Here is a 21,734-nt window from a genome sequence, read left to right on the forward strand (position 1 = left end):
GTGCAGCCGGTGGGGTCCAGGTGACGACGGCTTCCGACTGTGTGATGTCAGAGACCTGCAGATTCGTTGGAGGATCAATGTCTAAAGAGAGAATTAATGATGGGGGCAGATTTTTGTGAGCATTAGTAATCAGCACTTAAATCTAACATTTAACACAAGAGTGGGACATAAATAAAATATTGAACCAGGGCACATACAGAGGTAGCAGGCTTGGTTGTCCACACTGGTGCATTATTGTAGGGTATCCTTATATTTCCAAGCTAACATTGTCTATTGTTACAGTTTGCAGCTCAAACTACTGGGAAACTTGGCAACAAATGATCACAAACAGGAAAGTGTTACAAAGATCTTGCCCTGCTTAGGAAGTGGGCTAAAACCTGCTATAGAAATCAACGGGTGCTTTAAAACTGATTAAAAATTGCATCATTTTTTTAAATGCAGTATTATCTAATAATGTAGAACTGATTTTTTTTTTATTTTTAAATAAAACATATGAGATTTCACATGTTTTGCTGCTTTAAGTAACAATACATTATTAAGTCGTTCCACAGGTTGCAAACCACTGAAATATCGCATGTTAGTATGTTGCTGCAGGTCTGTATAACTCCTGGCTGGTCCTTTCCTCTCACCTGTCAGTGCGGTGACGCTGGCAGTCTTGCTGCGCTGGCTGCCCTTCTCTGCCCAGATCCGAAAGGTGTATTCCAAACCAGGGCTCAGGCCGTTCAGAATGGTTGTGGTCTTCTGCCTGTCCACAGACATCTCCTCAGTGACACCATCGGGTGATGAGTAACTCAGCATGTACCTGTCTATCTCAGCACTGGACCCTTCCCAGGACAGGCTAGCTGTGTCCTCACCCACTGCTGTGGTCACCAGATTTTTGGGGCCATCGATGCCTGAAGGTACAATTCAAGTTTTTCTTTTTTTATTTCTCCTTATAATATCTTAGAATGTAAAACATATTAATTATACTATATTAGTTACTATATTAATGACTATATTTATATAAATAGAATTATAGCTAAGTAATATATATTAGTATATATCATATATATTTTCTATACATACAAATATGATTTATTCTTAGCTTTTTTAATGAATACAAGTTTTTTGTAATGAAGTTTGAAATGTAAAAAAAAATATATATATATATATATATATATATATATATATATTTATTTTTTTAATACTGTGAATCATTAGGTTTTATCAGTAGAGCATCTCTTTCTATTACCTTTTTTATAACGATCATTAAAGGTAATTTTTTTCTGATTTAACAATGTATTAATCTTTATTTATTTTTTTAGTTCTTTATGTCTCTAATAATATTTAAATATTATTTTATGATAAAAGTGATAACGAAAACATTTACAATGATGAGAGATTTAATACACATGTTTGGTTCACCTTATTATGTACTGGTTTCTTTCTACCTTTATCTGGACATTCAGTAGCACCGGGCACTAAGTAATTCACAGATCCATATTTATTTGTTATATGTCATTTAATGTGTGCCCTTCCTGCGCATTTATGGTGTGTTAATTCAATGTATTTTATTAAGGATAAAACACCATATAATAATGTTAAATGCATTTTGAATATTATTTTTGTCCGTGCTCTTAGGCTGCGCTTATAGTGCCGGCGACGGTGACGTCAGGCTGCGGTTGCTGGGAAAATCAAATAGAGATGACTTCCAGCGATCGCGACGAAGCCATCGCACCATCACGCTTACTATAACCGCACGCGACGGCGGCAATGCATCTGTTTTGACGCGACGTCGCATCGCTGTCGCCGGCACTACAAGAGCAGCCTTACTTTAACACTTGTATTTTTTGTGCTATTACTCTAAGTGCTTTTGTGCTGAATGGGCTTGCAGTGCACTGGAAGGTAGCTCACTCTGCACTGGAAGGTAGCTCACTCTGCACTGGAAGGTAGCTCACTCTGCACTGGTGCAGTTAAAGCTACGTGACAGCGATTTATGATAAGCGATACTGTAGCAGCCTAGCCCTAGATCACAATATACAAATAGTGGTTCCATGGGACTGCTGGCACTCTGCGAAACAAGCGACCTTTATCTGGTTGATGTAAATGGCGGTTGTTGCTGACATAGTACAGATGTAGTACTCCCCAGCGCTGCAGACCAGCAGGGCAACGTCTGCCGCGATGGAGCTGCAGAGAGGGAGGGGTACCCCTGCAGCATTAACCCTTCATTGTCACGACCGCCGTGATCACGGCCCTAAAGACATTCATTCTTACTACATCTGTATATACAGCGGGCTTTGTGTGTTCTGGGATAGATATGGCAAACATGACATTTTTATGTAGAACTGCCTGTGCAAATAGTGTTGTACAACAAAGAATTACCGAGGAGCAGAAAATCACTGCTTTGAACAGCATTCATCTAAATTGACATTACAAGTATGAGGAGATAAAGTAGACTGTCGAGCATTGTTGCAGGGGGCGGGGGGGGGGGGCATAAGTGCTCTAATGCAATGTACACTCCAGGTATTTGTGTCAAATTAAAGTCTTGCTGCCCTTACATCCATAATGCAAGTGTGTGTGTGTGTGTGTGTGTGTGTGTGTGTGTGTGTGTGTGTGTGTGTGTGTGTGTGTGTGTGTGTGTGTGTGTGTGTGTGTGTGTGTGTGTGTGTGTGTATATATACACACACACACACACACTTAGTTAAGTTATGGTGGGTAAAAAAAGTGACAAAATCCCTCCACAGTAAAGCATATAGCAAATGGAAATATTACGTTTGCAATCATTTGCAATCATGCAAATGAGCATACAGTAATATTTCCACATGATATATATACAGCACTGACATTGTACCATGCTTGAGCACATCTACAGTAGGACTAAGCTTTATGTTCTGTAACTGATGCATTAACATGTTGTCTATCTGTGTCAAGTGGCTTTTGGGGGATTACCTGTTGAAGAGGCAGCTGCCTGGAAAGAATGTATTTCTTCCATTATTCTAGCAAGAAACATTTTTACCACATTACCTTATTCCCATCTTTGTCTGTACATCTTGCGCCCTGGTATGGGGGTTTGGGGCTCGCTAAGGGATGGAGCACCAGTGTATAAGCCGTTTATAAATACTTAGGCCAGAGGTCTTTGGGAGCCATTTATTAAAGTCTGCTATGATTTAATGGGATTCCTTTTCTGTTTTTTTTTCCATTGGTTTTGCTCCCGTTTTGCAGCCACGATACATTCATGTAAAAATACAAGGTACCTGGGGGCTCTCTAGAGATGCAATTCTCACTATTGATTAAATGATAAGAATAAATGGAGAAATATTACCAAGTTCTGTTTTTAAACAATTGCACCAACTAAACAAAATTATGTTGCCTTTTTTCCCTTGATACGTCTGGAGCAAATATGTGCCACACAATAACACATTTTGTATTGATGCTGGTGTATTTCTCAAAGTCCCGGACAAAACCAGTGCAAAAAGAATCACACCAGATTTACAATAAATAAAATCCATTGCTTTCCATTGGGTTTACTTTTCAAAATCTGGTGCAGTCTTTTGTAGCAGACTTGACTTTGTTTTCCAGCTAGGAGACTTTGATTAACACACCCCATGGACCTCTGGGACCGTGTGAATGCAATAGGATATGTTCGTCTTTTCCCGTGTCAAGTGGGGGCAGTGTTGTCCATACCTGTAGTGCCTACAACTGTGGAGGCTGCACCTTCCAGTGCTCCCGTCACAGACCGGACGTTGATCTCATACCTGGTGCTGGGCCGCAGACCTGCGGAACAAAGGGATCTTATAGATAACGGACATGACATTGATTGTCCAGAGAAAGCCGTATACGTTTCTAGAATGGATCTCTTTATATATGTCTTATAGATGCTGTAAGTGATGCTTATTAAATCATGATCCTTGATCTTTAATTTGTCCATGCAGTTTTACAGTAGAACTCTGTAAAAGTTGTGCAAGCTTGTGAATCCGAACAAGCAAACTTTTTTTTCCAGATGGTTCTTGTTTATTGGAGTGAAGCTAAAAGTGACGCACATTACATGCTTGTAGCTTTTAAATGTAAGCTCGCTAATGGCCGGCTTCTAATGCTACACCAAATAACATGAATTCAGTGATCTTAGGGGCCTATTCATTAAACTGTAATAATGGCATTTCTGGGGATAAAGGCTGAGTTATAAGGCAGCCCCCCTTATGTACTCACCTGTGATGATGTGCATGCTTTTGGGGTCTCTGCTCTGGGGTACTATCACCTCTGTCTCAGTCCCCTCTGGTTGGGGAGCATACGTCAGTTTATAATGATCCACCTCAGTGAGGGGATTCTCCCACTCCACCTCCAGTGAATCTTCTGTCTCTTCTGTCACCCACAAGTCTCCAAGTGACATAGCATCTGCAAACCAAAGTATGGTCAGGCCTCCTTCTGCCCCTCCCCTGTGCACTGTTTTGTACACAGTGTTATATGGTGAGGGAAAATGAATCTGTCAACATGCCTCTAGATCAGACTGTGGTAGGCTTCATGTGTGTTTGTTTCAATGCATTTCTACAGTATGTTTATAACCCATCCACTAGTCTGTCTAGAGCAGTGTTTTTCAACAGTGGTTACTAGGAAGTCTTTAGTTCCTTACAATGCATCTGATTTCAGAAGTTCTATGAGAGGGGGTTGGGGTTCCTTACAATGTATCTGATCTCAGACGCGCTATTAGCGAGGGTTGGGGTTCCTTACAATGTATCTGATCTCAGACGCGCTATTAGAGAGGGTTGGGGTTCCTTACAATGTATCTGATCTCAGACACGCTATTAGAGAGGGTTGTGGTTCCTTACAATGCATCTGATCTCAGACACGCTATTAGAGAGGGTTGGGGTTCCTTACAATGCATCTGATCTCAGACGCGCTATTAGAGAGGGTTGGGGTTCCTTACAATGCATCTGATCTCAGATGCACTATTAGAGAGGGTTGGGGTTCCTTACAATGTATCTGATCTCAGACACGCTATTAGAGAGGGTTGGGGTTCCTTACAATGCATCTGATCTCAGATGCACTATTAGAGAGGGTTGGGGTTCCTTACAATGTATCTGATCTCAGACACGCTATTAGAGAGGGTTGGGGTTCCTTACAATGCATCTGATCTCAGACGCGCTATTAGAGAGGGTTGGGGTTCCTTACAATGCATCTGATCTCAGACGCACTATTAGAGAGGGTTGGGGTTCGTTAAAAAAACACTGGGAAAAACACTGGTCTAGAGTGTGCCTTTCACATGGTGGGAACGCTAATGTCACACTGGGGCTAACATAGAGCTGCTCTCTGACAATAAAATAAAAATGCAATGTTTAAACTAAAATACTGGTTTTGCATTAGCTGTTATTTTACAGATCCTAAAAACACGAGCCAAATTGGTTTTATTCTTCACATGCAAAAATGACGCTACAAACCTGTAAGAACATTAGTGACCAAAGCATATCAGGTATATCTATTTGAAAGTGAGTGTAGTTTTATATCGTGATAAAATTACTGTAGAGTAAAAGCTGAGTTTATACCATGTTCTAAAAGTAGCACCTTTTTCAACCCAGTTTAACAGTTTAAGAGCAATACCATCCAAACATATTAAAGTAACTACATTATATAAATAAATTTGAAAATAGCATTTTTTAAGAAACTACAGTGTATTCTCGTCCATATTATTTGATAATCAAATAGTTATCTTGCATGATATGATACCTTTAACCTCCTGTGACAGTAAAGAGACACCCCAAAATAACTTAATGAGCCCTACCCAGTGCAGTTTATACAAAGATATGGAGTGGAGTCCTTGACTGTCTCTTGACAAAGTGGGCTTGATCTATAAACATCATGCCTCATATCAGCCCATATTTACTATGCAATGCTATTCCATAAGATGCCTTCACCTGAATGGGCTGTAAGGTGTCTTCCTGATTGTGTCTTCCGGTGGAATAGCACCACTAGGTAAATATGGGCCACCGTGTCCTATGTCGCTGCCTATATCTCACACAGTCCGCCCTTGGTTTGAGGGAATTCAAGATTTATCCACAGTACCCTGCATATAGAATGTGTAACATCTGACCCTGTGATATCCTATCAACCTGTAATTGCACTGGTGTTATCCATAAATGCAGCACAAAGTATACCAGCACTGGCACTCAGTCCATGACCTCCCTCCCTCCTCTGCACCTGCTCACCAGTACTGGCTTCCAGCTCTGCAGGCTGGCTGGACACCTCGTTTTTCACTTGGAATAGCTGTATTGTGTACAGAGAGCCAGGAGCCAGACCAAACAGCTGGTAGGAGTCTTGACTCCCAGACACTCTGATTTGCTTCTTCAAATTTTCCTTCTTGGAGGGATAGTAAAAAATGAGATAATAATCAACATCCATCAGCTGGTCCCAGGCAATATTTAGTGAGTCCGTTGTAGAGCCCATGAGACGTAAATTCTGTACAGCCATCACTGGGGGAAAAAAAGCGTTGTGTTGAATGGCTGATTGCAAAGTTACAGTAAGTCCTGTGAACATAGAGAAGGACTTTCCTCTGTCCCATTGTTAATTTTTGTGAATGCCATTTCCCTCTAGCACCCACTTACTGCAAGCTGGGACAATGTTCCCAACACAAAAGAGACCTGACTAACTACAATTATTAATGCCCCTCTTGTGCCATAAAAAGATGGTCTTATGTCAAGAGATTATTCTCAGCTGAATGTCTGTCTTCCTGGGTCCAGGGAAGGTTTAACATTAGGAGGATGAAAACACTTGTCCACCCAAGCCAAGTTTTCACACTGATGCATTGTTAGTGCAGAAAAACATTGTGACTCCTCCCCCCCCCCCCTTCATGTTAAAATTTGAGGCCCTTGGGCATTTCAAGTGTGTTTCCCCTGTAATTATTTATTTATTTTATTTATAAACAATTTTACCAGGAAGTAATACATTGAGAGTTACCTCTCGTTTTCAAGTAGTATGTCCTGGGCAGAATTGGAATGTTTCTTACCTTCGGAACAGCTGCTACCAGTAAAACCCTCCTCACAGAAACACTGCCCTCCATCACAGCGCCCATTTTCGCCACAGTTAACGGGGCAATCCTCTTCTCTGCAGTTCAGGCCGGTGAATCCCACTGAGCACTGGCAGGAGCCATCAATGCATGTCCCATGCTCGCCACAGTCAAAGAGACAACTCTTCTGAGAACAGTCTGTCCCCTCCCAGCCCTCATCACACTGACAGCCACCCGAGTCCTCGAGGAACTTGCCATGCCCACTGCAGAGACTTTCAATCTCTGGGAGGGAGAGGCAAATAGAAACAAAATAATCTGTGTGAATCAGAGCTCCCCTCTGTACCGAGAAATCCCTTAGTTTCCCTTTGTCTAAAATTACCACTATGAGGAGTCCATGTGAGAGACAGAGGGAAGTAAGAGATACAGTATATGGCAAAAGGGAAAGAGAGAGAGAGACTGGAGAGGAGAAAGAACTGAAATAGAAGAAAACAGAAAAGAGCAACATGTGCAGGTGTCACTCAGAAACGTAATGTATAATACAACTGTTTAACACCTAGTTAAAAAGCAAAGATACGGGTGTAGCAACACTCAATGTCTTCTCGCGGTACCGAAGGATCAAGGCTACAGGGGGTTCCCGGAGCTGAAATTAATAGGGTTCAGCTACGGGGACCCCCTGCTTCAAACCTTTAATTTAAAATAAAAAACGGTTTGGATTGCTCATTTAATGCTGGCTGCATCCGAATATGATCAACGAATCTTTATCAATAACTTTAGCTGCAGAAAAGGGTTTGCCGTGATGTGATTTCAGGCTTGTAATGCTTTGGCCAAAGAATTTAACTAAATGTCCCTTATTTATGAGAAGAAAAATAGATAAGTATTTAACTACTGTATTTTTGTCTTGTTATATACATGTTATATGTATACATGTATATACACATAGTTAAAATAGCATATCAGAGATCCACCTCTCTCTGATGGGAGCACTGTAATGGAACCTCCTCTGAAGTGTGTGTCTTTAGATCCAGTATTTTATTTTATACATATGTACAGCTCAACCCCCTTATAGCGCTGTGCTTGGGATCCAAAGAATCACATCGCGTTATAAGTGGTTCGCGTTAGCAATAATGTACAATATGTATTTAACAAATAATGTATGCATTGTACTATAAAGTATTTAAGATACCAATAATCGTGTTGTAAAGTATTCATAAATACAAAAATTGGGAGCCACCCTGGCATCGCGTTATAAGCGGATTTGCGTTGTAACGGATCGCGTTATAACGGGGTTGAGCTGTATAATTTATTGGAGAGGACTGGTTGACGACCTCTGGCGCTCTGCCGGTCTCTGCCCACTATCTCCTTTGCATCCACATACGTCACTTCCTGTGACGGCTCTAATCAGGGCGGAAGTAGCATCTCTGGTCACTCGGCTGCCAGCACTTAGATCTCAGGTCCTCCCAGGAACAGATTCAACGCGTTTCGCTAAGCTTCTACAGGAATCATCCACACTTCAGAGGAGGGTCCATTACAGTTTTACCATCAGAGAGAGGTGGATCTCTGATATGCTATTTTTACTAGAAGAAATATGTGAGTTGGACCAACACATCTTTTTAGATAATAGTTCATTTTCACTATTGGCTACACCAGGGGTGTGCAAACTGGGGGGCGCAAGAATTTCTTGGGGGGGGCGAGGCCTCTAAATGAAATGCCGGGGGAAGCATGAGGCCTCTAAAATTCCCTTACGTGCTTTCTGCCGGCTCTTCAGCGACGCGTCACCATGGCAACATTGCGTCAAATGACGCAGCGGGGTCACGTGACGTCATATGACCCGCAGCGTCATTTGATGCCGGGTTGTTGGAGAGGGGGTGCGAACACTGCAGTTGCCAGGCAGGGGGGCGCAGCTCAGGACGTTTTTACACCCCTGGGCTTCACCCTTATTTGTATTTCTTTAATTTACATATTGACCACGTGATCAACAAGCGATCCCCTTACCTGGAAGAGGATGTACTACTTTGGGACCAGAGGACGGTCCATCTTAAGGGTTTAGAGCCGCTATAGTTTCACCTCACATATATTATATATATTTTGTTTATTCACATTTATTTGGTGAAGGTTATATACACTTGAATTTGAGGAATTTGGAATGTTGTATATTTCATTGTATGTAGGTACTGTACACTATATATATTTGGGTAAAAACACTTGTTTTATATTTTTTGCACTTTGCAGTTTAAAAACCTATTAGTTATAGAAGCACCCAGTTACACCCCTCTTTTCCCTTTAAAATAGCTGCCATAGATTTACACAGAAATCACAGAAGCCAAATCAAAGTAAAATATCAATAACTCCATCGTTAGTCATATTTTAACATGAAAACAGGGTTATGTTTGAAGAACAATACTGCATAAAAAGAATACAGCTCTGTGTGTATTTTGCAGAAGATTGCTGTTCAAGTTTTGTTTGTTAAATTTTTTTTTTAGAGAATGGAGTTATTCTTACCTAGGGAACAGCTGCTTCCAGTAAAACCATCATAGCAAAGACACAGTCCGTCAACACAGCGCCCATTGGCACCGCAGTCAAATGGACAGTCCTTCTCACTGCAGTCAAGGCCGGTGTATCCTTTTGAACACTGGCAGGAGCCATCGATGCATGTCCCGTAGTCACCACAGTCGAGAGGACACTTCTTCTTTTTGCAGTCCCGGCCGGTGTATCCTTTTGAACACTGGCAGGAGCCATCAATGCATTTCCCGTTCTCACCGCAGTCAAGGCGACACTTCTTCTCTCTGCAGTCAAGGCCGGTGTAACCTTTTTTACACTGGCAGGAGCCATCGATGCATGTCCCATACTCACCACAGTCAAGTGGACACTTCTTCTCTCTACAGTCCTGGCCGGAGTATCCTTCTGAGCACTGGCAGGAGCCATCGATGCATGTCCCATACTCACCACAGTCAAGTGGACACTTCTTCTCTCTACAGTCCTGGCCGGAGTATCCTTCTGAGCACTGGCAGGAACCATCGATGCATGTCCCGTACTCACCGCAGTCAAGTGGACACTTCTTCTCTCTACAGTCCCCGCCGGCGTATCCTTCTGAGCACTGGCAGGAACCATCGATGCATGTCCCGTACTCACCGCAGTCAAGTGGGCACTTCTTCTTTCTGCAGTAAAGACCTGTGTATCCCTCTGAACACTGGCAGACACCGTCAATGCATCTTCCATTTGCACCACAGTTAGGGCACTCCTTCTTGCTGCAATCTGTGCCAGTGTAGCCCTTTGAGCACTGGCAGGAGCCATCGACACATATCCCGTGCCTGGTACAGTCTTTAGGACAGCTTTTCTGAGAACAGTCTTTCCCCTGCCAGCCATCATCACACCGACACCCACCTGAGTCTTTCATAAACTTGCCATGCTCGCCGCAGAGGCTAGAGAGACCTGAGATGGGAGGGAGAGAGCAAAGAGAGAGGACATTAATAGAACATCATGGGTGGGTAAAACAAATTAATCAAGAGACTCAGATTTCCTTTGGGGGGTATATGTACAGTATAAAGAGGACTCAATTTGCTTCATAAGGTGCATACATTATGCATTATGTCTGATGCTGATCCCTTGTGCACAGAGGTTAATTTCTCCTTAGACCTGGGAGATTGGATTAAAGAGAAATGAAAACTGCACTATATACAGATGGCGACTTTTAAAATTTGGGATCATCCCATTATAATATGGCTCCCAACAATTCGCTCCACTAAACGCTCTAATAATCCCCACAAATAATTCATTAACACAAGTGGAGCAAAGAGGCATAAACCTTTTCAACATCCATTTAATATCACAGCACCTGTTGGTAAGGTTTGATGCATATTCTTTGTGGTGTACTAAGCCAGGGGTATGCAAACATTTCCCCCTGCCCCCCCCTGCATGCTATACCCCCCTGCTTGCGCCCCCCCCCCCCCTTACCTCAGCTCCAGCGTCAAATGACGCCGCGGGGTCATGTGACGTCACTTTGCCCTGGTAACGTGACGTCACATGACCCCGCAACATCATTTGATGCCGTGTTGCCATGACGACGCATCGCTGGAAGCCAAGGTAAGGGAAGTTGCACAGGCCTTGCGCGGTCCCCGGCATTTAATTGAAATGCCTTCAGGGAGAGCATGGGCCTCTGTAACCGCTGTGCCCCCCCCCATGAAAATCTCACGCTCCCTGTCCCATCTCCCCCCCCCCCCGTTTGCGCACACCTGTACTAAGCGATGATCCATGTGTGATAGTATTAACGACTTTTTAATTTATTAACAAACTGAAACTTTTAGTACGTTTGGCAAATGAAAAATCTTGTAATGTTAATCAGAATATCTCTCTCTCCTTGTTCCTGAGCATAACTATAGGCTAAGCTGTTAAATTCCAGGCATTATTGAAATCCCTGCACTCTGTTTGGTTAAAATTCCAGGCATTATCCATTTGGTAAATGGCACAGAATTTTTGTCACAGTGCCAAGTTTTTCAGCCAATCAGCTGTAAGTTCCCATACACACTAAGTAAGAGCAGTTCTCAGAGAGGGGAGGTGGCTGGACAGGAGGCAGCAGCAAGCACTGACTCCTCCCCCAAACTGCCTGCAGCCAGGCACTGACTCCTCCCCCAAACTGCTTGCAGCCAGGCACTGACTCCTCCCCCTCACTGCCTGCAGCCAGGCACAGACTCCTCCTCCACCCTGCCTGCAGCCAGGCACTGACTCCTCCCCCACCCTGCCTGCAGCCAGGCACTGACTCCTCCCCCACCCTGCCTGCAGCCAGGCACTGACTCCTCCCCCTCACTGCCTGCAGCAAGGCACTGACTTCTTTGCCACTCTGCCTGCAGCCAGGCACTGACTCCTCCCCCTCGCTGCCTGCAGCCAGGCACTGACTCCTCCCCCTCGCTTCCTGCAGCCAGGCACTGACTCCTCCCCCTCGCTGCCTGCAGCCAGGCACTGACTCCTCCCCCTCGCTGCCTGCAGAGAACTTGAGAACACTGAGGAGATAGGTATGTGTTGTGTGTCTGCAGTGTGTGTTTTGTGGGTGTGTGCTGTCTTTTGTGTATGTACAGGTGGGGCTGCATTTTGTGTTTGTGTGTACAGAAGGGGGCCTGCAGTGTGTTTTTGTGTGAGTAGGGGGGTGGGAAAACTGCAGAGTTTGTGTGTGTGTGTGTGTGTGTGCCGAGGGGGGCTGCATTGTGTGTTTGTATGTACAGAGGGGGGCCTGCAGTGTGTTTTTGTGTGTATGAGGGGGGGGGTACTGCAGAGTTTATGTGTGTGCTGAGGGGGGCTGCATTGTGTGTTTGTATGTGTATATAGAGAGGGGCTTTAGTGTATTTACAATTTAATTTTAATAAACAAGTACAGGAAAAGCACAAGAAAATGTAGAATATCATGTTCATAAAAATCAATATAACTGTAAAAAAAAATGTCTATTTTTTTTAGAAAAAAACTGTTTTAAAAAAAAGCTTACGTTTAGCCTATAATAGTAATAATCCCCGAAGAACAGGGCGCGTTGGGCCGGCCTTAGGGTAAGGTGAGCAAGGCGAATAAGGAAAAATTGGAGGAGCTAATGTAAATTATCTACACTACAATATGGTGGTTTGGACGCACTGCAATGTGATTTGGTTGATTTCTGTTGCTTGGGTGAATGGTAGGGGATTCTCAATTCCCTAGAACAAATGCAGAATAGATAGGAATAGAACACCCTAGTGCATGAAACGTTACCTATTAATTTAACCCTCCATGTTCCTTAGAAACAATTGGTACCGAGATTTCCAAGGACCACAAAATGTAATAAAAATTCAATTATTTTACAAAAATTGGTGACAAACCCCAAACTATTGGTTTGGGAAACCTAAACCTTGTTCAAGCTTGAACACAATCATCAACTAACAGCAACAAACAGTAAATAAAACAAGCATATCATTATATTCTTAATAACAGAAGGACTATTAAATGCAATTGAATGGCATGTGGAAGATTGATTCCCAAGAGAGTCCTCACTGTTTAGTGAATTATATGTTTGGCACAATGACCCAAGTTTAAAAGTATCCAATGTGAAAGTATAATTTATTTCCACTTTGTATCTCTGAAATGTAATTTATTTCCACTTTGTATCTTCAGAAAGGGTTTACTTCCCTCTTCCCAGATTGTAGGGGAATAGGTATTTACGTTTTTTGTATTATTAACATCAAACCTTGTGATTGTATTTGTAAAACAATATGTTCAAACTCTGTGATACTGGAGTGGTTGATTATGTCCAGTAAATGGTATTACATACGATACCTGTCTTCGGTTGAAGAAATGAAATTGTTCAATTATGTATGCTCTCTCCGTTGCTGTTTGTTATGTGAATGTAGCGGCAGTTTGTTGGTGCAGTCTTACCCCAGGGCACCGCTCCACGGACCTCAGGAATCCACGGATCTCTCCTTCTCTCTTAGTACGGGTTCTAAGAATCCCCTCACAAACTTAGATGATTGGAGTACCTCAGAATTCCTATACCGGTTCTGGGTGACTGTGGCCTTTACTGAGTGTCGCCGGTACTCTAGGGACCCCTTGACTGTTTAAGGGACACCTCACATACCTGTGCCCCGTTTTACCTTGCTGGTCTGTGCTGAGTCAGGGAAACCCTGTGGGGAGTCGCGCAAGCATTTTCAAGAGAAGATATTACAGGAACCATGTGTCTACATGCATCCAGGCATCCGACCTGATTCCTGGGTACATTTTTAGGGGACCCAGCCACTCTTGGCCCTGTCAATCTGCCAACACTTTTCCCACAACCCCCCCCTCCCCCCCTTGAAACTCATACCACCGCCACCTCTGCTTGCTGGCACTGCTGGAAAGGTAAAAACACATCAAATACTTTATTACCGCACAATTACAGGTTATGCAGATACAACACTGGGTCCGAGCTGACACTCTATAAACCCAACACACTGATCAGAAGTACCAGAAGAGGCACCAGTGCAACACCGGGGGGATACAGGGACCGTGGATTCCTGAGGTCCGTGGAGCGGTGCCCTGGGGTAAGACTGCACCAACAAACTGCCGGTACATTCACATAACAAACAGCAACGGAGAGAGCAGACATAATTAAACAATTTCATTACTTCAACCGAAGACAGGTATCGTATGTAATACCATTTACTGGACATAACCAACCACTCCGGTATCACAGAGTTTGAACATATTGTTTTACAAATACAATCACAAGGTTTGATGTTAATAATACAAAAAACGTAAATACCTATTCCCCTACAATCAGGGAACAGGGAAGTAAACCCTTTCTGTAGATACAAAGTGGAAATAAATTACATTTCAGAGATACAAAGTGGAAATAAATTATACTTTCACATTGGATACTTTTAAACTTGGGTCATTGTGCCAAACATATAATTCACTAAACAGTGAGGACTCTCTTGGGAATCAATCTTCCACATGCCATTCAATTGCATTTAATAGTCCTTCTGTTATTAAGAATATAATGATATGCTTGTTTTATTTACTGTTTGTTGCTGATTGTGTTCAAGCTTGAACAAGGTTTAGGGTTTCCAAACCAATAGTTTAGTGTTTGTCACCAATTTTTGTAAAATTATTGAATTTTTATTACATTTTGTATTTGAATCTCCACATTGTATGGTCCTTGGAAATCTCGGTACCAATTGTTTCTAAGGAGCATGGAGGGTTAAATTAATAGGTAACGTTTCATACGCTAGGGTGTTCTATTCCTATCTAAGGTGAGCAAGGCGACTTCGGTGGCTCCGCACTCCCTCCATCTGTCAGTGATGTCATGATGCTGCAACGCTGCTGTTCAAGGTAAGTCCCCTTACATTTATTACAGGGGGGGGGGGGTGCTGCCAGTGTGCCACCTTGGACCTCCCAAAGCCTAAGGCTGGCCCTGCGAGTAGTGGCCAGTAATGCCCCGTTCTGAGATTACTACATAAATATAATACTGATATATGTATATGTGTATATATATGTATATATGTGTGTATATATATATATATATATATATATATATATATATATATATATATATATAATACTGATTTTTAAAGCACTTCAACTAATAGAGCTGAGTAATAGCTTAGAGTGTATAATGCAGTGTTTTTCAACCAGGGCATCTGGTCTCAGACGCGCTATTAGAGAGGGTTGGGGTTCCTTACAATGTATCTGATCTCAGACGCGCTATTGGAGAGGGTTGGGGTTCCTTACAATGCATCTGATCTCAGACGCGCTATTAGAGAGGGTTGGGGTTCCTTACAATGCATCTGATCTCAGACGCGCTATTAGAGAGAGTTGGGGTTCCTTACAATGCATCTGATCTCAGACGCGCTATTAGAGAGAGTTGGGGTTCCTTACAATGCATCTGATCTCAGACGCGCTATTGGAGAGGGTTGGGGTTCCTTACAATGCATCTGATCTCAGACGCGCTATTAGAGAGGGTTGGGGTCCCTTACAATGCACCTGATCTCAGACGCGCTATTAGAGAGGGTTGGGGTCCCTTACAATGCACCTGATCTCAGACGCGCTATTAGAGAGAGTTGGGGTTCCTTACAATGCATCTGATCTCAGACCCGCTATTAGAGAGGGTTGGGGTTCCTTACAATGCATCTGATCTCAGACGCGCTATTAGAGAGGGTTGGGGATCCTTACAATGCATCTGATCTCAGACGCGCTATTAGAGAGGGTTGGGGATCCTAACAATGCATCTGATCTCAGACGCGCTATTAGAGAGAGTTGGGGTTCCTTACAATGCATCTGATCTCAGACGCGCTATTAGAGAGGGTTGGGGATCCTTACAATGCATCTGATCTCAGATGCGCTATTAGAGAGGGTTGGGGATCCTTACAATGCATCTGATCTCAGACGCGCTATTAGAGAGGGTTGGGGTTCCTTACAATGCATCTGATCTCAGACGCGCTATTAGAGAGGGTTGGGGATCCTAACAATGCATCTGATCTCAGACGCGCTATTAGAGAGAGTTGGGGTTCCTTACAATGCATCTGATCTCAGACGCGCTATTAGAGAGGGTTGGGGATCCTTACAATGCATCTGATCTCAGACGCGCTATTAGAGAGGGTTGGGGATCCTTACAATGCATCTGATCTCAGACGCGCTATTAGAGAGAGTTGGGGTTCCTTATGTTTTTAAAGCAGCAGGTTTTTTCATGTTCCTGTGCAGGACAGACCCACTGCTGTCATTCTCCCTCCAGCAGAGGTAAATGAGACTTTTCACAGTTAGGCTGCGTCCCCGCTAGCGCTGAGCTCGCTGAGTGGGCGGCGCTTAGCGAGGTGACTTGCATATATATAAATATATATATATATATGCAAGTCCCCGCTCACGCGATGCGCGCTCGCGTATGCGCGTGCACACACGCTCAGCGCTTAGATAAATAAAAATGTTATACTTTCCCGCTCGCTCAATATTCGGCAACACTGCCCCCCCTCCCCCCGCGCGCAAGCAGACGCAGGACACCACCACGCATGCTTTGAGCGCCAGCGCGCTCAGCGCCACCGGGGACTCAGCCTTAGTGTGAGGACCTGCTTACTGGTCATGCCGTGATGTGGCTGCAGGCTTATAATGCTTTGGCCAAAGGGTTTAACTAAATGACCCTTACTCACGAGAATATTAAAGTATTATACTATGTATTTTTGTTATATTGAATGTAGCTTTGGGCATTTCTGTCTTTTGTTCCTTTCAATGCATCTGATCTCAGATGTGCTATTAGAGAGGGTTGGGGTTCCTTACAATGCATCGGATCTCAGATGTGCTATTAGAGAGGGTTGGGGTTCCTTACAATGCATCGGATCTCAGATGTGCTATTAGAGAGGGTTGGGGTTCCTTACAATGCATTCCTCAGAATTCCACATAAGTTTCATTAACTAAAAAAAATAAAGTGCAATAAAGTGAAAGCACATAACACCTTCTCTGCCGTTTTTAAGAATTGGTAACAATGAAAGATATGTGTAAAAGGTTTGCAAATTTAAGCTTAAAAACCTACAAAAAGCACCACAAGATATACTACAGAATATACAATCCTACTGTCTTTGTTGGGGACTTATACCCTATTAATAGGGTGACCAGATTTACAAAAGTAAAAACCGGAACACATTAAAAAATATATATTTATAAAACAAATGACATCATCAACTGCGTTTTATATCGCCCGCCCCTCTCACACACAGCCTATTCCCCCCATCCCCGTTTCCCCCCCATCCCTGTTCCCCCTCCCATCTCTCCATTCTCGTTCCACACTTCCCATTCTGTCTCTCTCCTCATTCTGTCTCTCTCCCCCATTCTGTGTGTCTCTCTCACCATTCTCTGTTTGTCTCTCTCCCCCATTCTCTGTGTGTCTCTTTCCCCCATTCTCTGTGTCTCTCTCTCCCATTCTCTGTGTGTCTCTCTCTCCCATTCTCTGTGTGTCTCCTCCATTCTCTGTGTCTCTATCCCCCATTCTCTTTGTGTCTCTTTCTCCCATTCTCTGTGTCTCTCTCTCCCATTCTCTGTGTGTCTCTTTCTTCCATTCTCTGAGTGTCTCTCTCCTCCATTCTCTGTGTCTCTCTCCTCCATTCTCTGTGTCTCTCTCCCCCATTCTCTGTGTGTCTCTCTCCCCCATTCTCTGTGTCTCTCTCTCCTCCATCCTCCGTGTCTCTCTCTCCCTCATTTTCTGTCTCCCTCTCCCCTCCATTCCCTGTCTCTCTCTCCCCCATTCTCTGTGTGTGTCTCTGACTCCACATCTGTGTCGCTCTCTCCCCATGCTGTCCCTCTCTCTCCCCAAGCTGTGTGTCTCTCTCTCCCCATGCTGTGTGTCTCTCTCCCCATGCTGTGTGTGTCTCTCTCCCCCCATGCTGTGTGTCTCTCTCTCTCTCTCTCTCTCTCTCTCCCCATGCTGTGTGTGTGTGTGTCTCTCTCTCTCTCTCTCTTTCCCATGCTGTGTGTCTCTCTTTTTCCCTAGGCTGTGTCTCTCTCTCTCCCCATGCTGTATGTGCCTCTCTGTCCCCATGCTATGTGTGTCTCTCTCTCCCCATATGCTGCGTGTCTATCTTTCCCCATATGCTGTGTCTCTCTCTCTCCCCATGCTGTGTATGTGTGTCTCTCTCCCCATGCTATGTGTGTGTATCTCTTCCCCTGCTCTGTGTTGCTCTCTCCCCCTGCTCTCTGTGTGTCTCTCTCTCCCCTTGCTGTGTGTCTCTCTCTCCCCTTGCTGTGTGTCTCTCTCTCCCCATGCTGTGTGTGTATCTCCCCATGCTGTGTGTGTGTCTCTCCCTATGCTGTGTGTGTGTGTGTCTCTCTCTCTCTCTTTCCCCACGCTGTGTGTCTCTCTTTTTCCCTAGACTGTCTCTCTCTCTCTCCCCATGCTGTATGTGTCTCTCTGTCCCCATGCTGTGTGTGTCTCTCTCCCCATATGCTGGGTTTCTCTCTCTCCCCATGCTGTGTGTGTCTCTCTCCCCATGCTATGTGTGTGTGTGTCTCCCAATGCTATGTGTGTGTGTGTCTCTCCCCCTGCTGTGTGTGTCTCTCTGTCCCCATGCTGTGTGTGTCTCTCTTTCCCCATGCTGTGGCTGTGTCTCTCCCCATAATGTGTGTGTGTCTCTTTCCCCATGAGAAAGTGTGTGTCTCTCCCTATGCTGTGTGTGTCTCTCCCTATGCTGTGTGTGTCTCTCCCTATGCTGTGTGTGTATGTCTCTACCTCCAAGCTGTGTGTATCTCTCTCTCCCCATGCTGTGTGTCTCTCTCTCCCTGTGCTGTGTGTGTCTCTCTCTCCCCCATGCTGTGTGTATGTGTCTTTCCCCATGCTGTGTGTGTGTCTCTCTGCCCATGCTTTGTGTGTGTGTCTCTCTCTCTCCCCATGCTGTGTGTGTGTCTCCCCCCATGCTGTGTGTGTCTCTCTCCCCATGCTGTATGTGTGTGTGTGTCTCTCTCTCCCCATACTGTGTGTGTGTCTCTCGCCCCATGCTGTGTGTGTCTCTCTCCCATTCTCTGTGTCTCTCTCTCTCCCATTCTCTGTGTCTCTCTCCTCCATTCTCTGTGTCTCTCTCCCCCATTCTCTGTGTGTCTCTTTCTTCCATTCTCTGTGTCTCTCTCTCCCATTCTCTGTGTGTCTCTTTCTTCCATTCTCTGTGTGTCTCTCTCCTCCATTCTCTGCGTCTCTCTCCCCCATTCTCTGTGTGTCTCTCTCCCACATTCTCTGTGTCTCTTTCTCCTCCATCCTCCGTGTCTCTCTCTCCCCCATTTTCTGTCTCCCTCTCCCCTCCATTCCCTGTCTCTCTCTCCCCCATTCTCTGTGTGTGTCTCTGACTCCACATCTGTGTCGCTCTCTCCCCATGCTGTCCCTCTCTCTCTCGAAGCTGTGTGTCTCTCTCTCCCCGTGCTGTGTGTCTCTCTCCCCATGCTGTGTATGTCTCTCTCCCCCCATGCTGTGTGTCTCTCTCTCTCTCCCCATGCTGTGTGTGTGTGTCTCTCTCTCTCTTCCCCATGCTGTGTGTCTCTCTTTTTCCCTAGGCTGTGTCTCTCTCTCTCCCCATGCTGTATGTGCCTCTCTGTCCCCATGCTGTGTGTGTCCCTCTCTCCCCATATGCTGCGTGTCTCTCTCTCCCCATATGCTGTGTGTCTCTCTCTACCCATGCTGTGTATGTGTGTCTCTCTCCCCATGCTATGTGTGTGTATCTCTTCCCCTGCTCTGTGTTGCTCTCTCCCCCTGCTCTCTGTGTGTCTCTCTCTCCCCTTGCTGTGTGTCTCTCTCTCCCCATGCTGTGTGTGTGTGTGTGTATCTCCCCATGCTGTGTGTGTGTCTCTCCCCATGCTGTGTGTGTGTGTGTCTCTCTCTCTCTCTTTCCCCACACTGTGTGTCTCTCTTTTTCCCTAGGCTGTGTCTCTCTCTCTCTCCCCATGCTGTATGTGTCTCTCTGTCCCCATGCTGTGTGTGTCTCTCTCCCCATGCTGTGTCTCACTCCCCATGCTGTGTGTGTCTCTCTCCCCATGCTATGTGTGTGTGTCTCCCAATGCTATGTGTGTGTGTGTGTCTCCCCCTGCTGTGTGTGTCTCTCTGTCCCCATGCTGTGTGTGTCTCTCTTTCCCCATGCTGTGGCTGTGTCTCTCCCCATGCTGTGTGTGTCTCTTTCCCCATGAGAAAGTGTGTGTCTCTCCCCATGCTGTGTGTGTCTCTCCCTCCCCATGCTGTGTGTGTCTCTCTCTCCCCATGCTGTGTGTCTCTCCCTATGCTGTGTGTGTCTCTCCCTATGCTGTGTGTGTGTGTGTCTCTACCTCCAAGCTGTGTGTATCTCTCTCTCCCCATGCTGTGTGTCTCTCTCTCCCTGTGCTGTGTGTGTCTCTCTCTCCCCCATGCTGTGTGTGTGTGTGTGTGTGTGTCTTTCCCCATGCTGTGTGTGTGTCTCTCTGCCCATGCTTTGTGTGTGTGTCTCTCTCTCTCCCCATGCTGTGTGCCCCCCCCCCCATGCTGTGTGTGTCTCTCTCCCCATGCTGTATGTGTGTGTGTCTCTCTCTCTCCCCATGCTGTGTGTGTGTCTCTCGCCCCATGCTGTGTGTGTGTCTCTCTCCCAATGCTGTGTATGTGTCTCTCTCTCCCCATGCTGTGTGTCTCTCTCTCCACATGCTGTGTGTGTCTCTCCCTATGCTGTGTGTGTCTCTCCCTATGCTGTGTGTGTCTCTCCCTATGCTGTGTGTGTGTGTCTCTACCTCCAAGCTGTGTGTATCTCTCTCTCCCCATGCTGTGTGTCTCTCTCTCCCTGTGCTGTGTGTCTCTCTCTCCCCCATGCTGTGTGTGTGTGTGTGTGTGTGTGTGTGTGTGTGTGTGTGTGTGTGTGTGTGTGTGTGTGTGTGTGTCTTTCCCCATGCTGTGTGTGTCTCTCTGCCCATGCTTTGTGTGTGTCTCTCTGCCCATGCTTTGTGTGTGTGTGTGTCTCTCTCTCTCCCCATGCTGTGTGTGTGTCTCCCCCCATGCTGTGTGTGTCTCTCTCCCCATGCTGTATGTGTGTGTCTCTCGCCCCATGCTGTGTGTGTGTCTCTCTCCCAGTGCTGTGTGTGTCTCTCTCCCAATGCTGTGTATGTGTCTCTCTCTCCCCATGCTTTGTGTGTCTCTCTCTCCACATGCTGTGTGTGTGTCTCTCTCTCCCCATGCTGTGTGTGTCTCTCTCTCCCCATGCTGTGTATGTCTCTCTCTCCCCATGCTGTGTGTGGCTCTGTCTCTTCCCATACTGTGTGTGTCTCTTTCCCAATTCTGTGTTTCTGTCTCCCTGTAGTGAGTGTGTGTGTGTCTCACTCCCCATGCTGTGTGTCTCACTCCCCATGCTGTGTGTGGCTCTCTCTCTTCCCATACTGTGTGTGTCTCTTTCCCAATTCTGTGTTTGTGTCACCCTGTAGTGAGTGTGTGTGTGTGTCTCACTCCCCATGCTGTGTGTCTCACTCCCCATGCTGTGTGTGGCTCTCTCTCTTCCCATACTGTGTGTGTCTCTTTCCCAATTCTGTGTTTCTGTCTCCCTGTAGTGAGTGTGTGTGTGTCTCACTCCCCATGCTGTGTCTCACTCCCCATGCTGTGTGTGTGTCTCTCTCTCCCCATGCTGTGTGTGTCTCTCTCTCCCCATGCTGTGTATGTCTCTCTCTCCCCATGCTGTGTGTCTCTTTCTCCCCATGCTGTGTGTCTCTTTCTCCCTGTGCTGTGTGTCTCTTTCTCCCCGTGCTGTGTGTCTCTGTCCCCATGCTGTGTGTCTTTCTCTCCCCATGTTGTGTGTGTGTCTCTCTC

General features: G+C 45.3%; 1 protein-coding gene across 1 annotated transcript in view; it reads right to left on the reverse strand.

The window, feature by feature from the left end:
• The window catches only part of LOC142503851 (tenascin-N-like), a 48,151-nt gene that overhangs the window by 12,845 nt on the left and 13,572 nt on the right, over positions 1-21,734 (reverse strand). The window contains exons 3-9 of the mRNA XM_075616657.1: positions 9,473-10,402; positions 6,974-7,255; positions 6,177-6,440; positions 4,186-4,371; positions 3,664-3,753; positions 630-893; positions 1-81 (exon numbers count right to left, since the gene is read on the reverse strand). The exon at positions 1-81 is cut by the window's left edge and continues 50 nt beyond it. Coding sequence (XP_075472772.1) covers positions 1-81; positions 630-893; positions 3,664-3,753; positions 4,186-4,371; positions 6,177-6,440; positions 6,974-7,255; positions 9,473-10,402 — 2,097 coding nt within the window. The remainder of the gene's footprint in view (positions 82-629; positions 894-3,663; positions 3,754-4,185; positions 4,372-6,176; positions 6,441-6,973; positions 7,256-9,472; positions 10,403-21,734) is intronic.

The sequence above is a fragment of the Ascaphus truei genome, chromosome 10, assembly GCF_040206685.1.
Source record: "Ascaphus truei isolate aAscTru1 chromosome 10, aAscTru1.hap1, whole genome shotgun sequence".
NCBI lineage: Eukaryota > Metazoa > Chordata > Amphibia > Anura > Ascaphidae > Ascaphus > Ascaphus truei.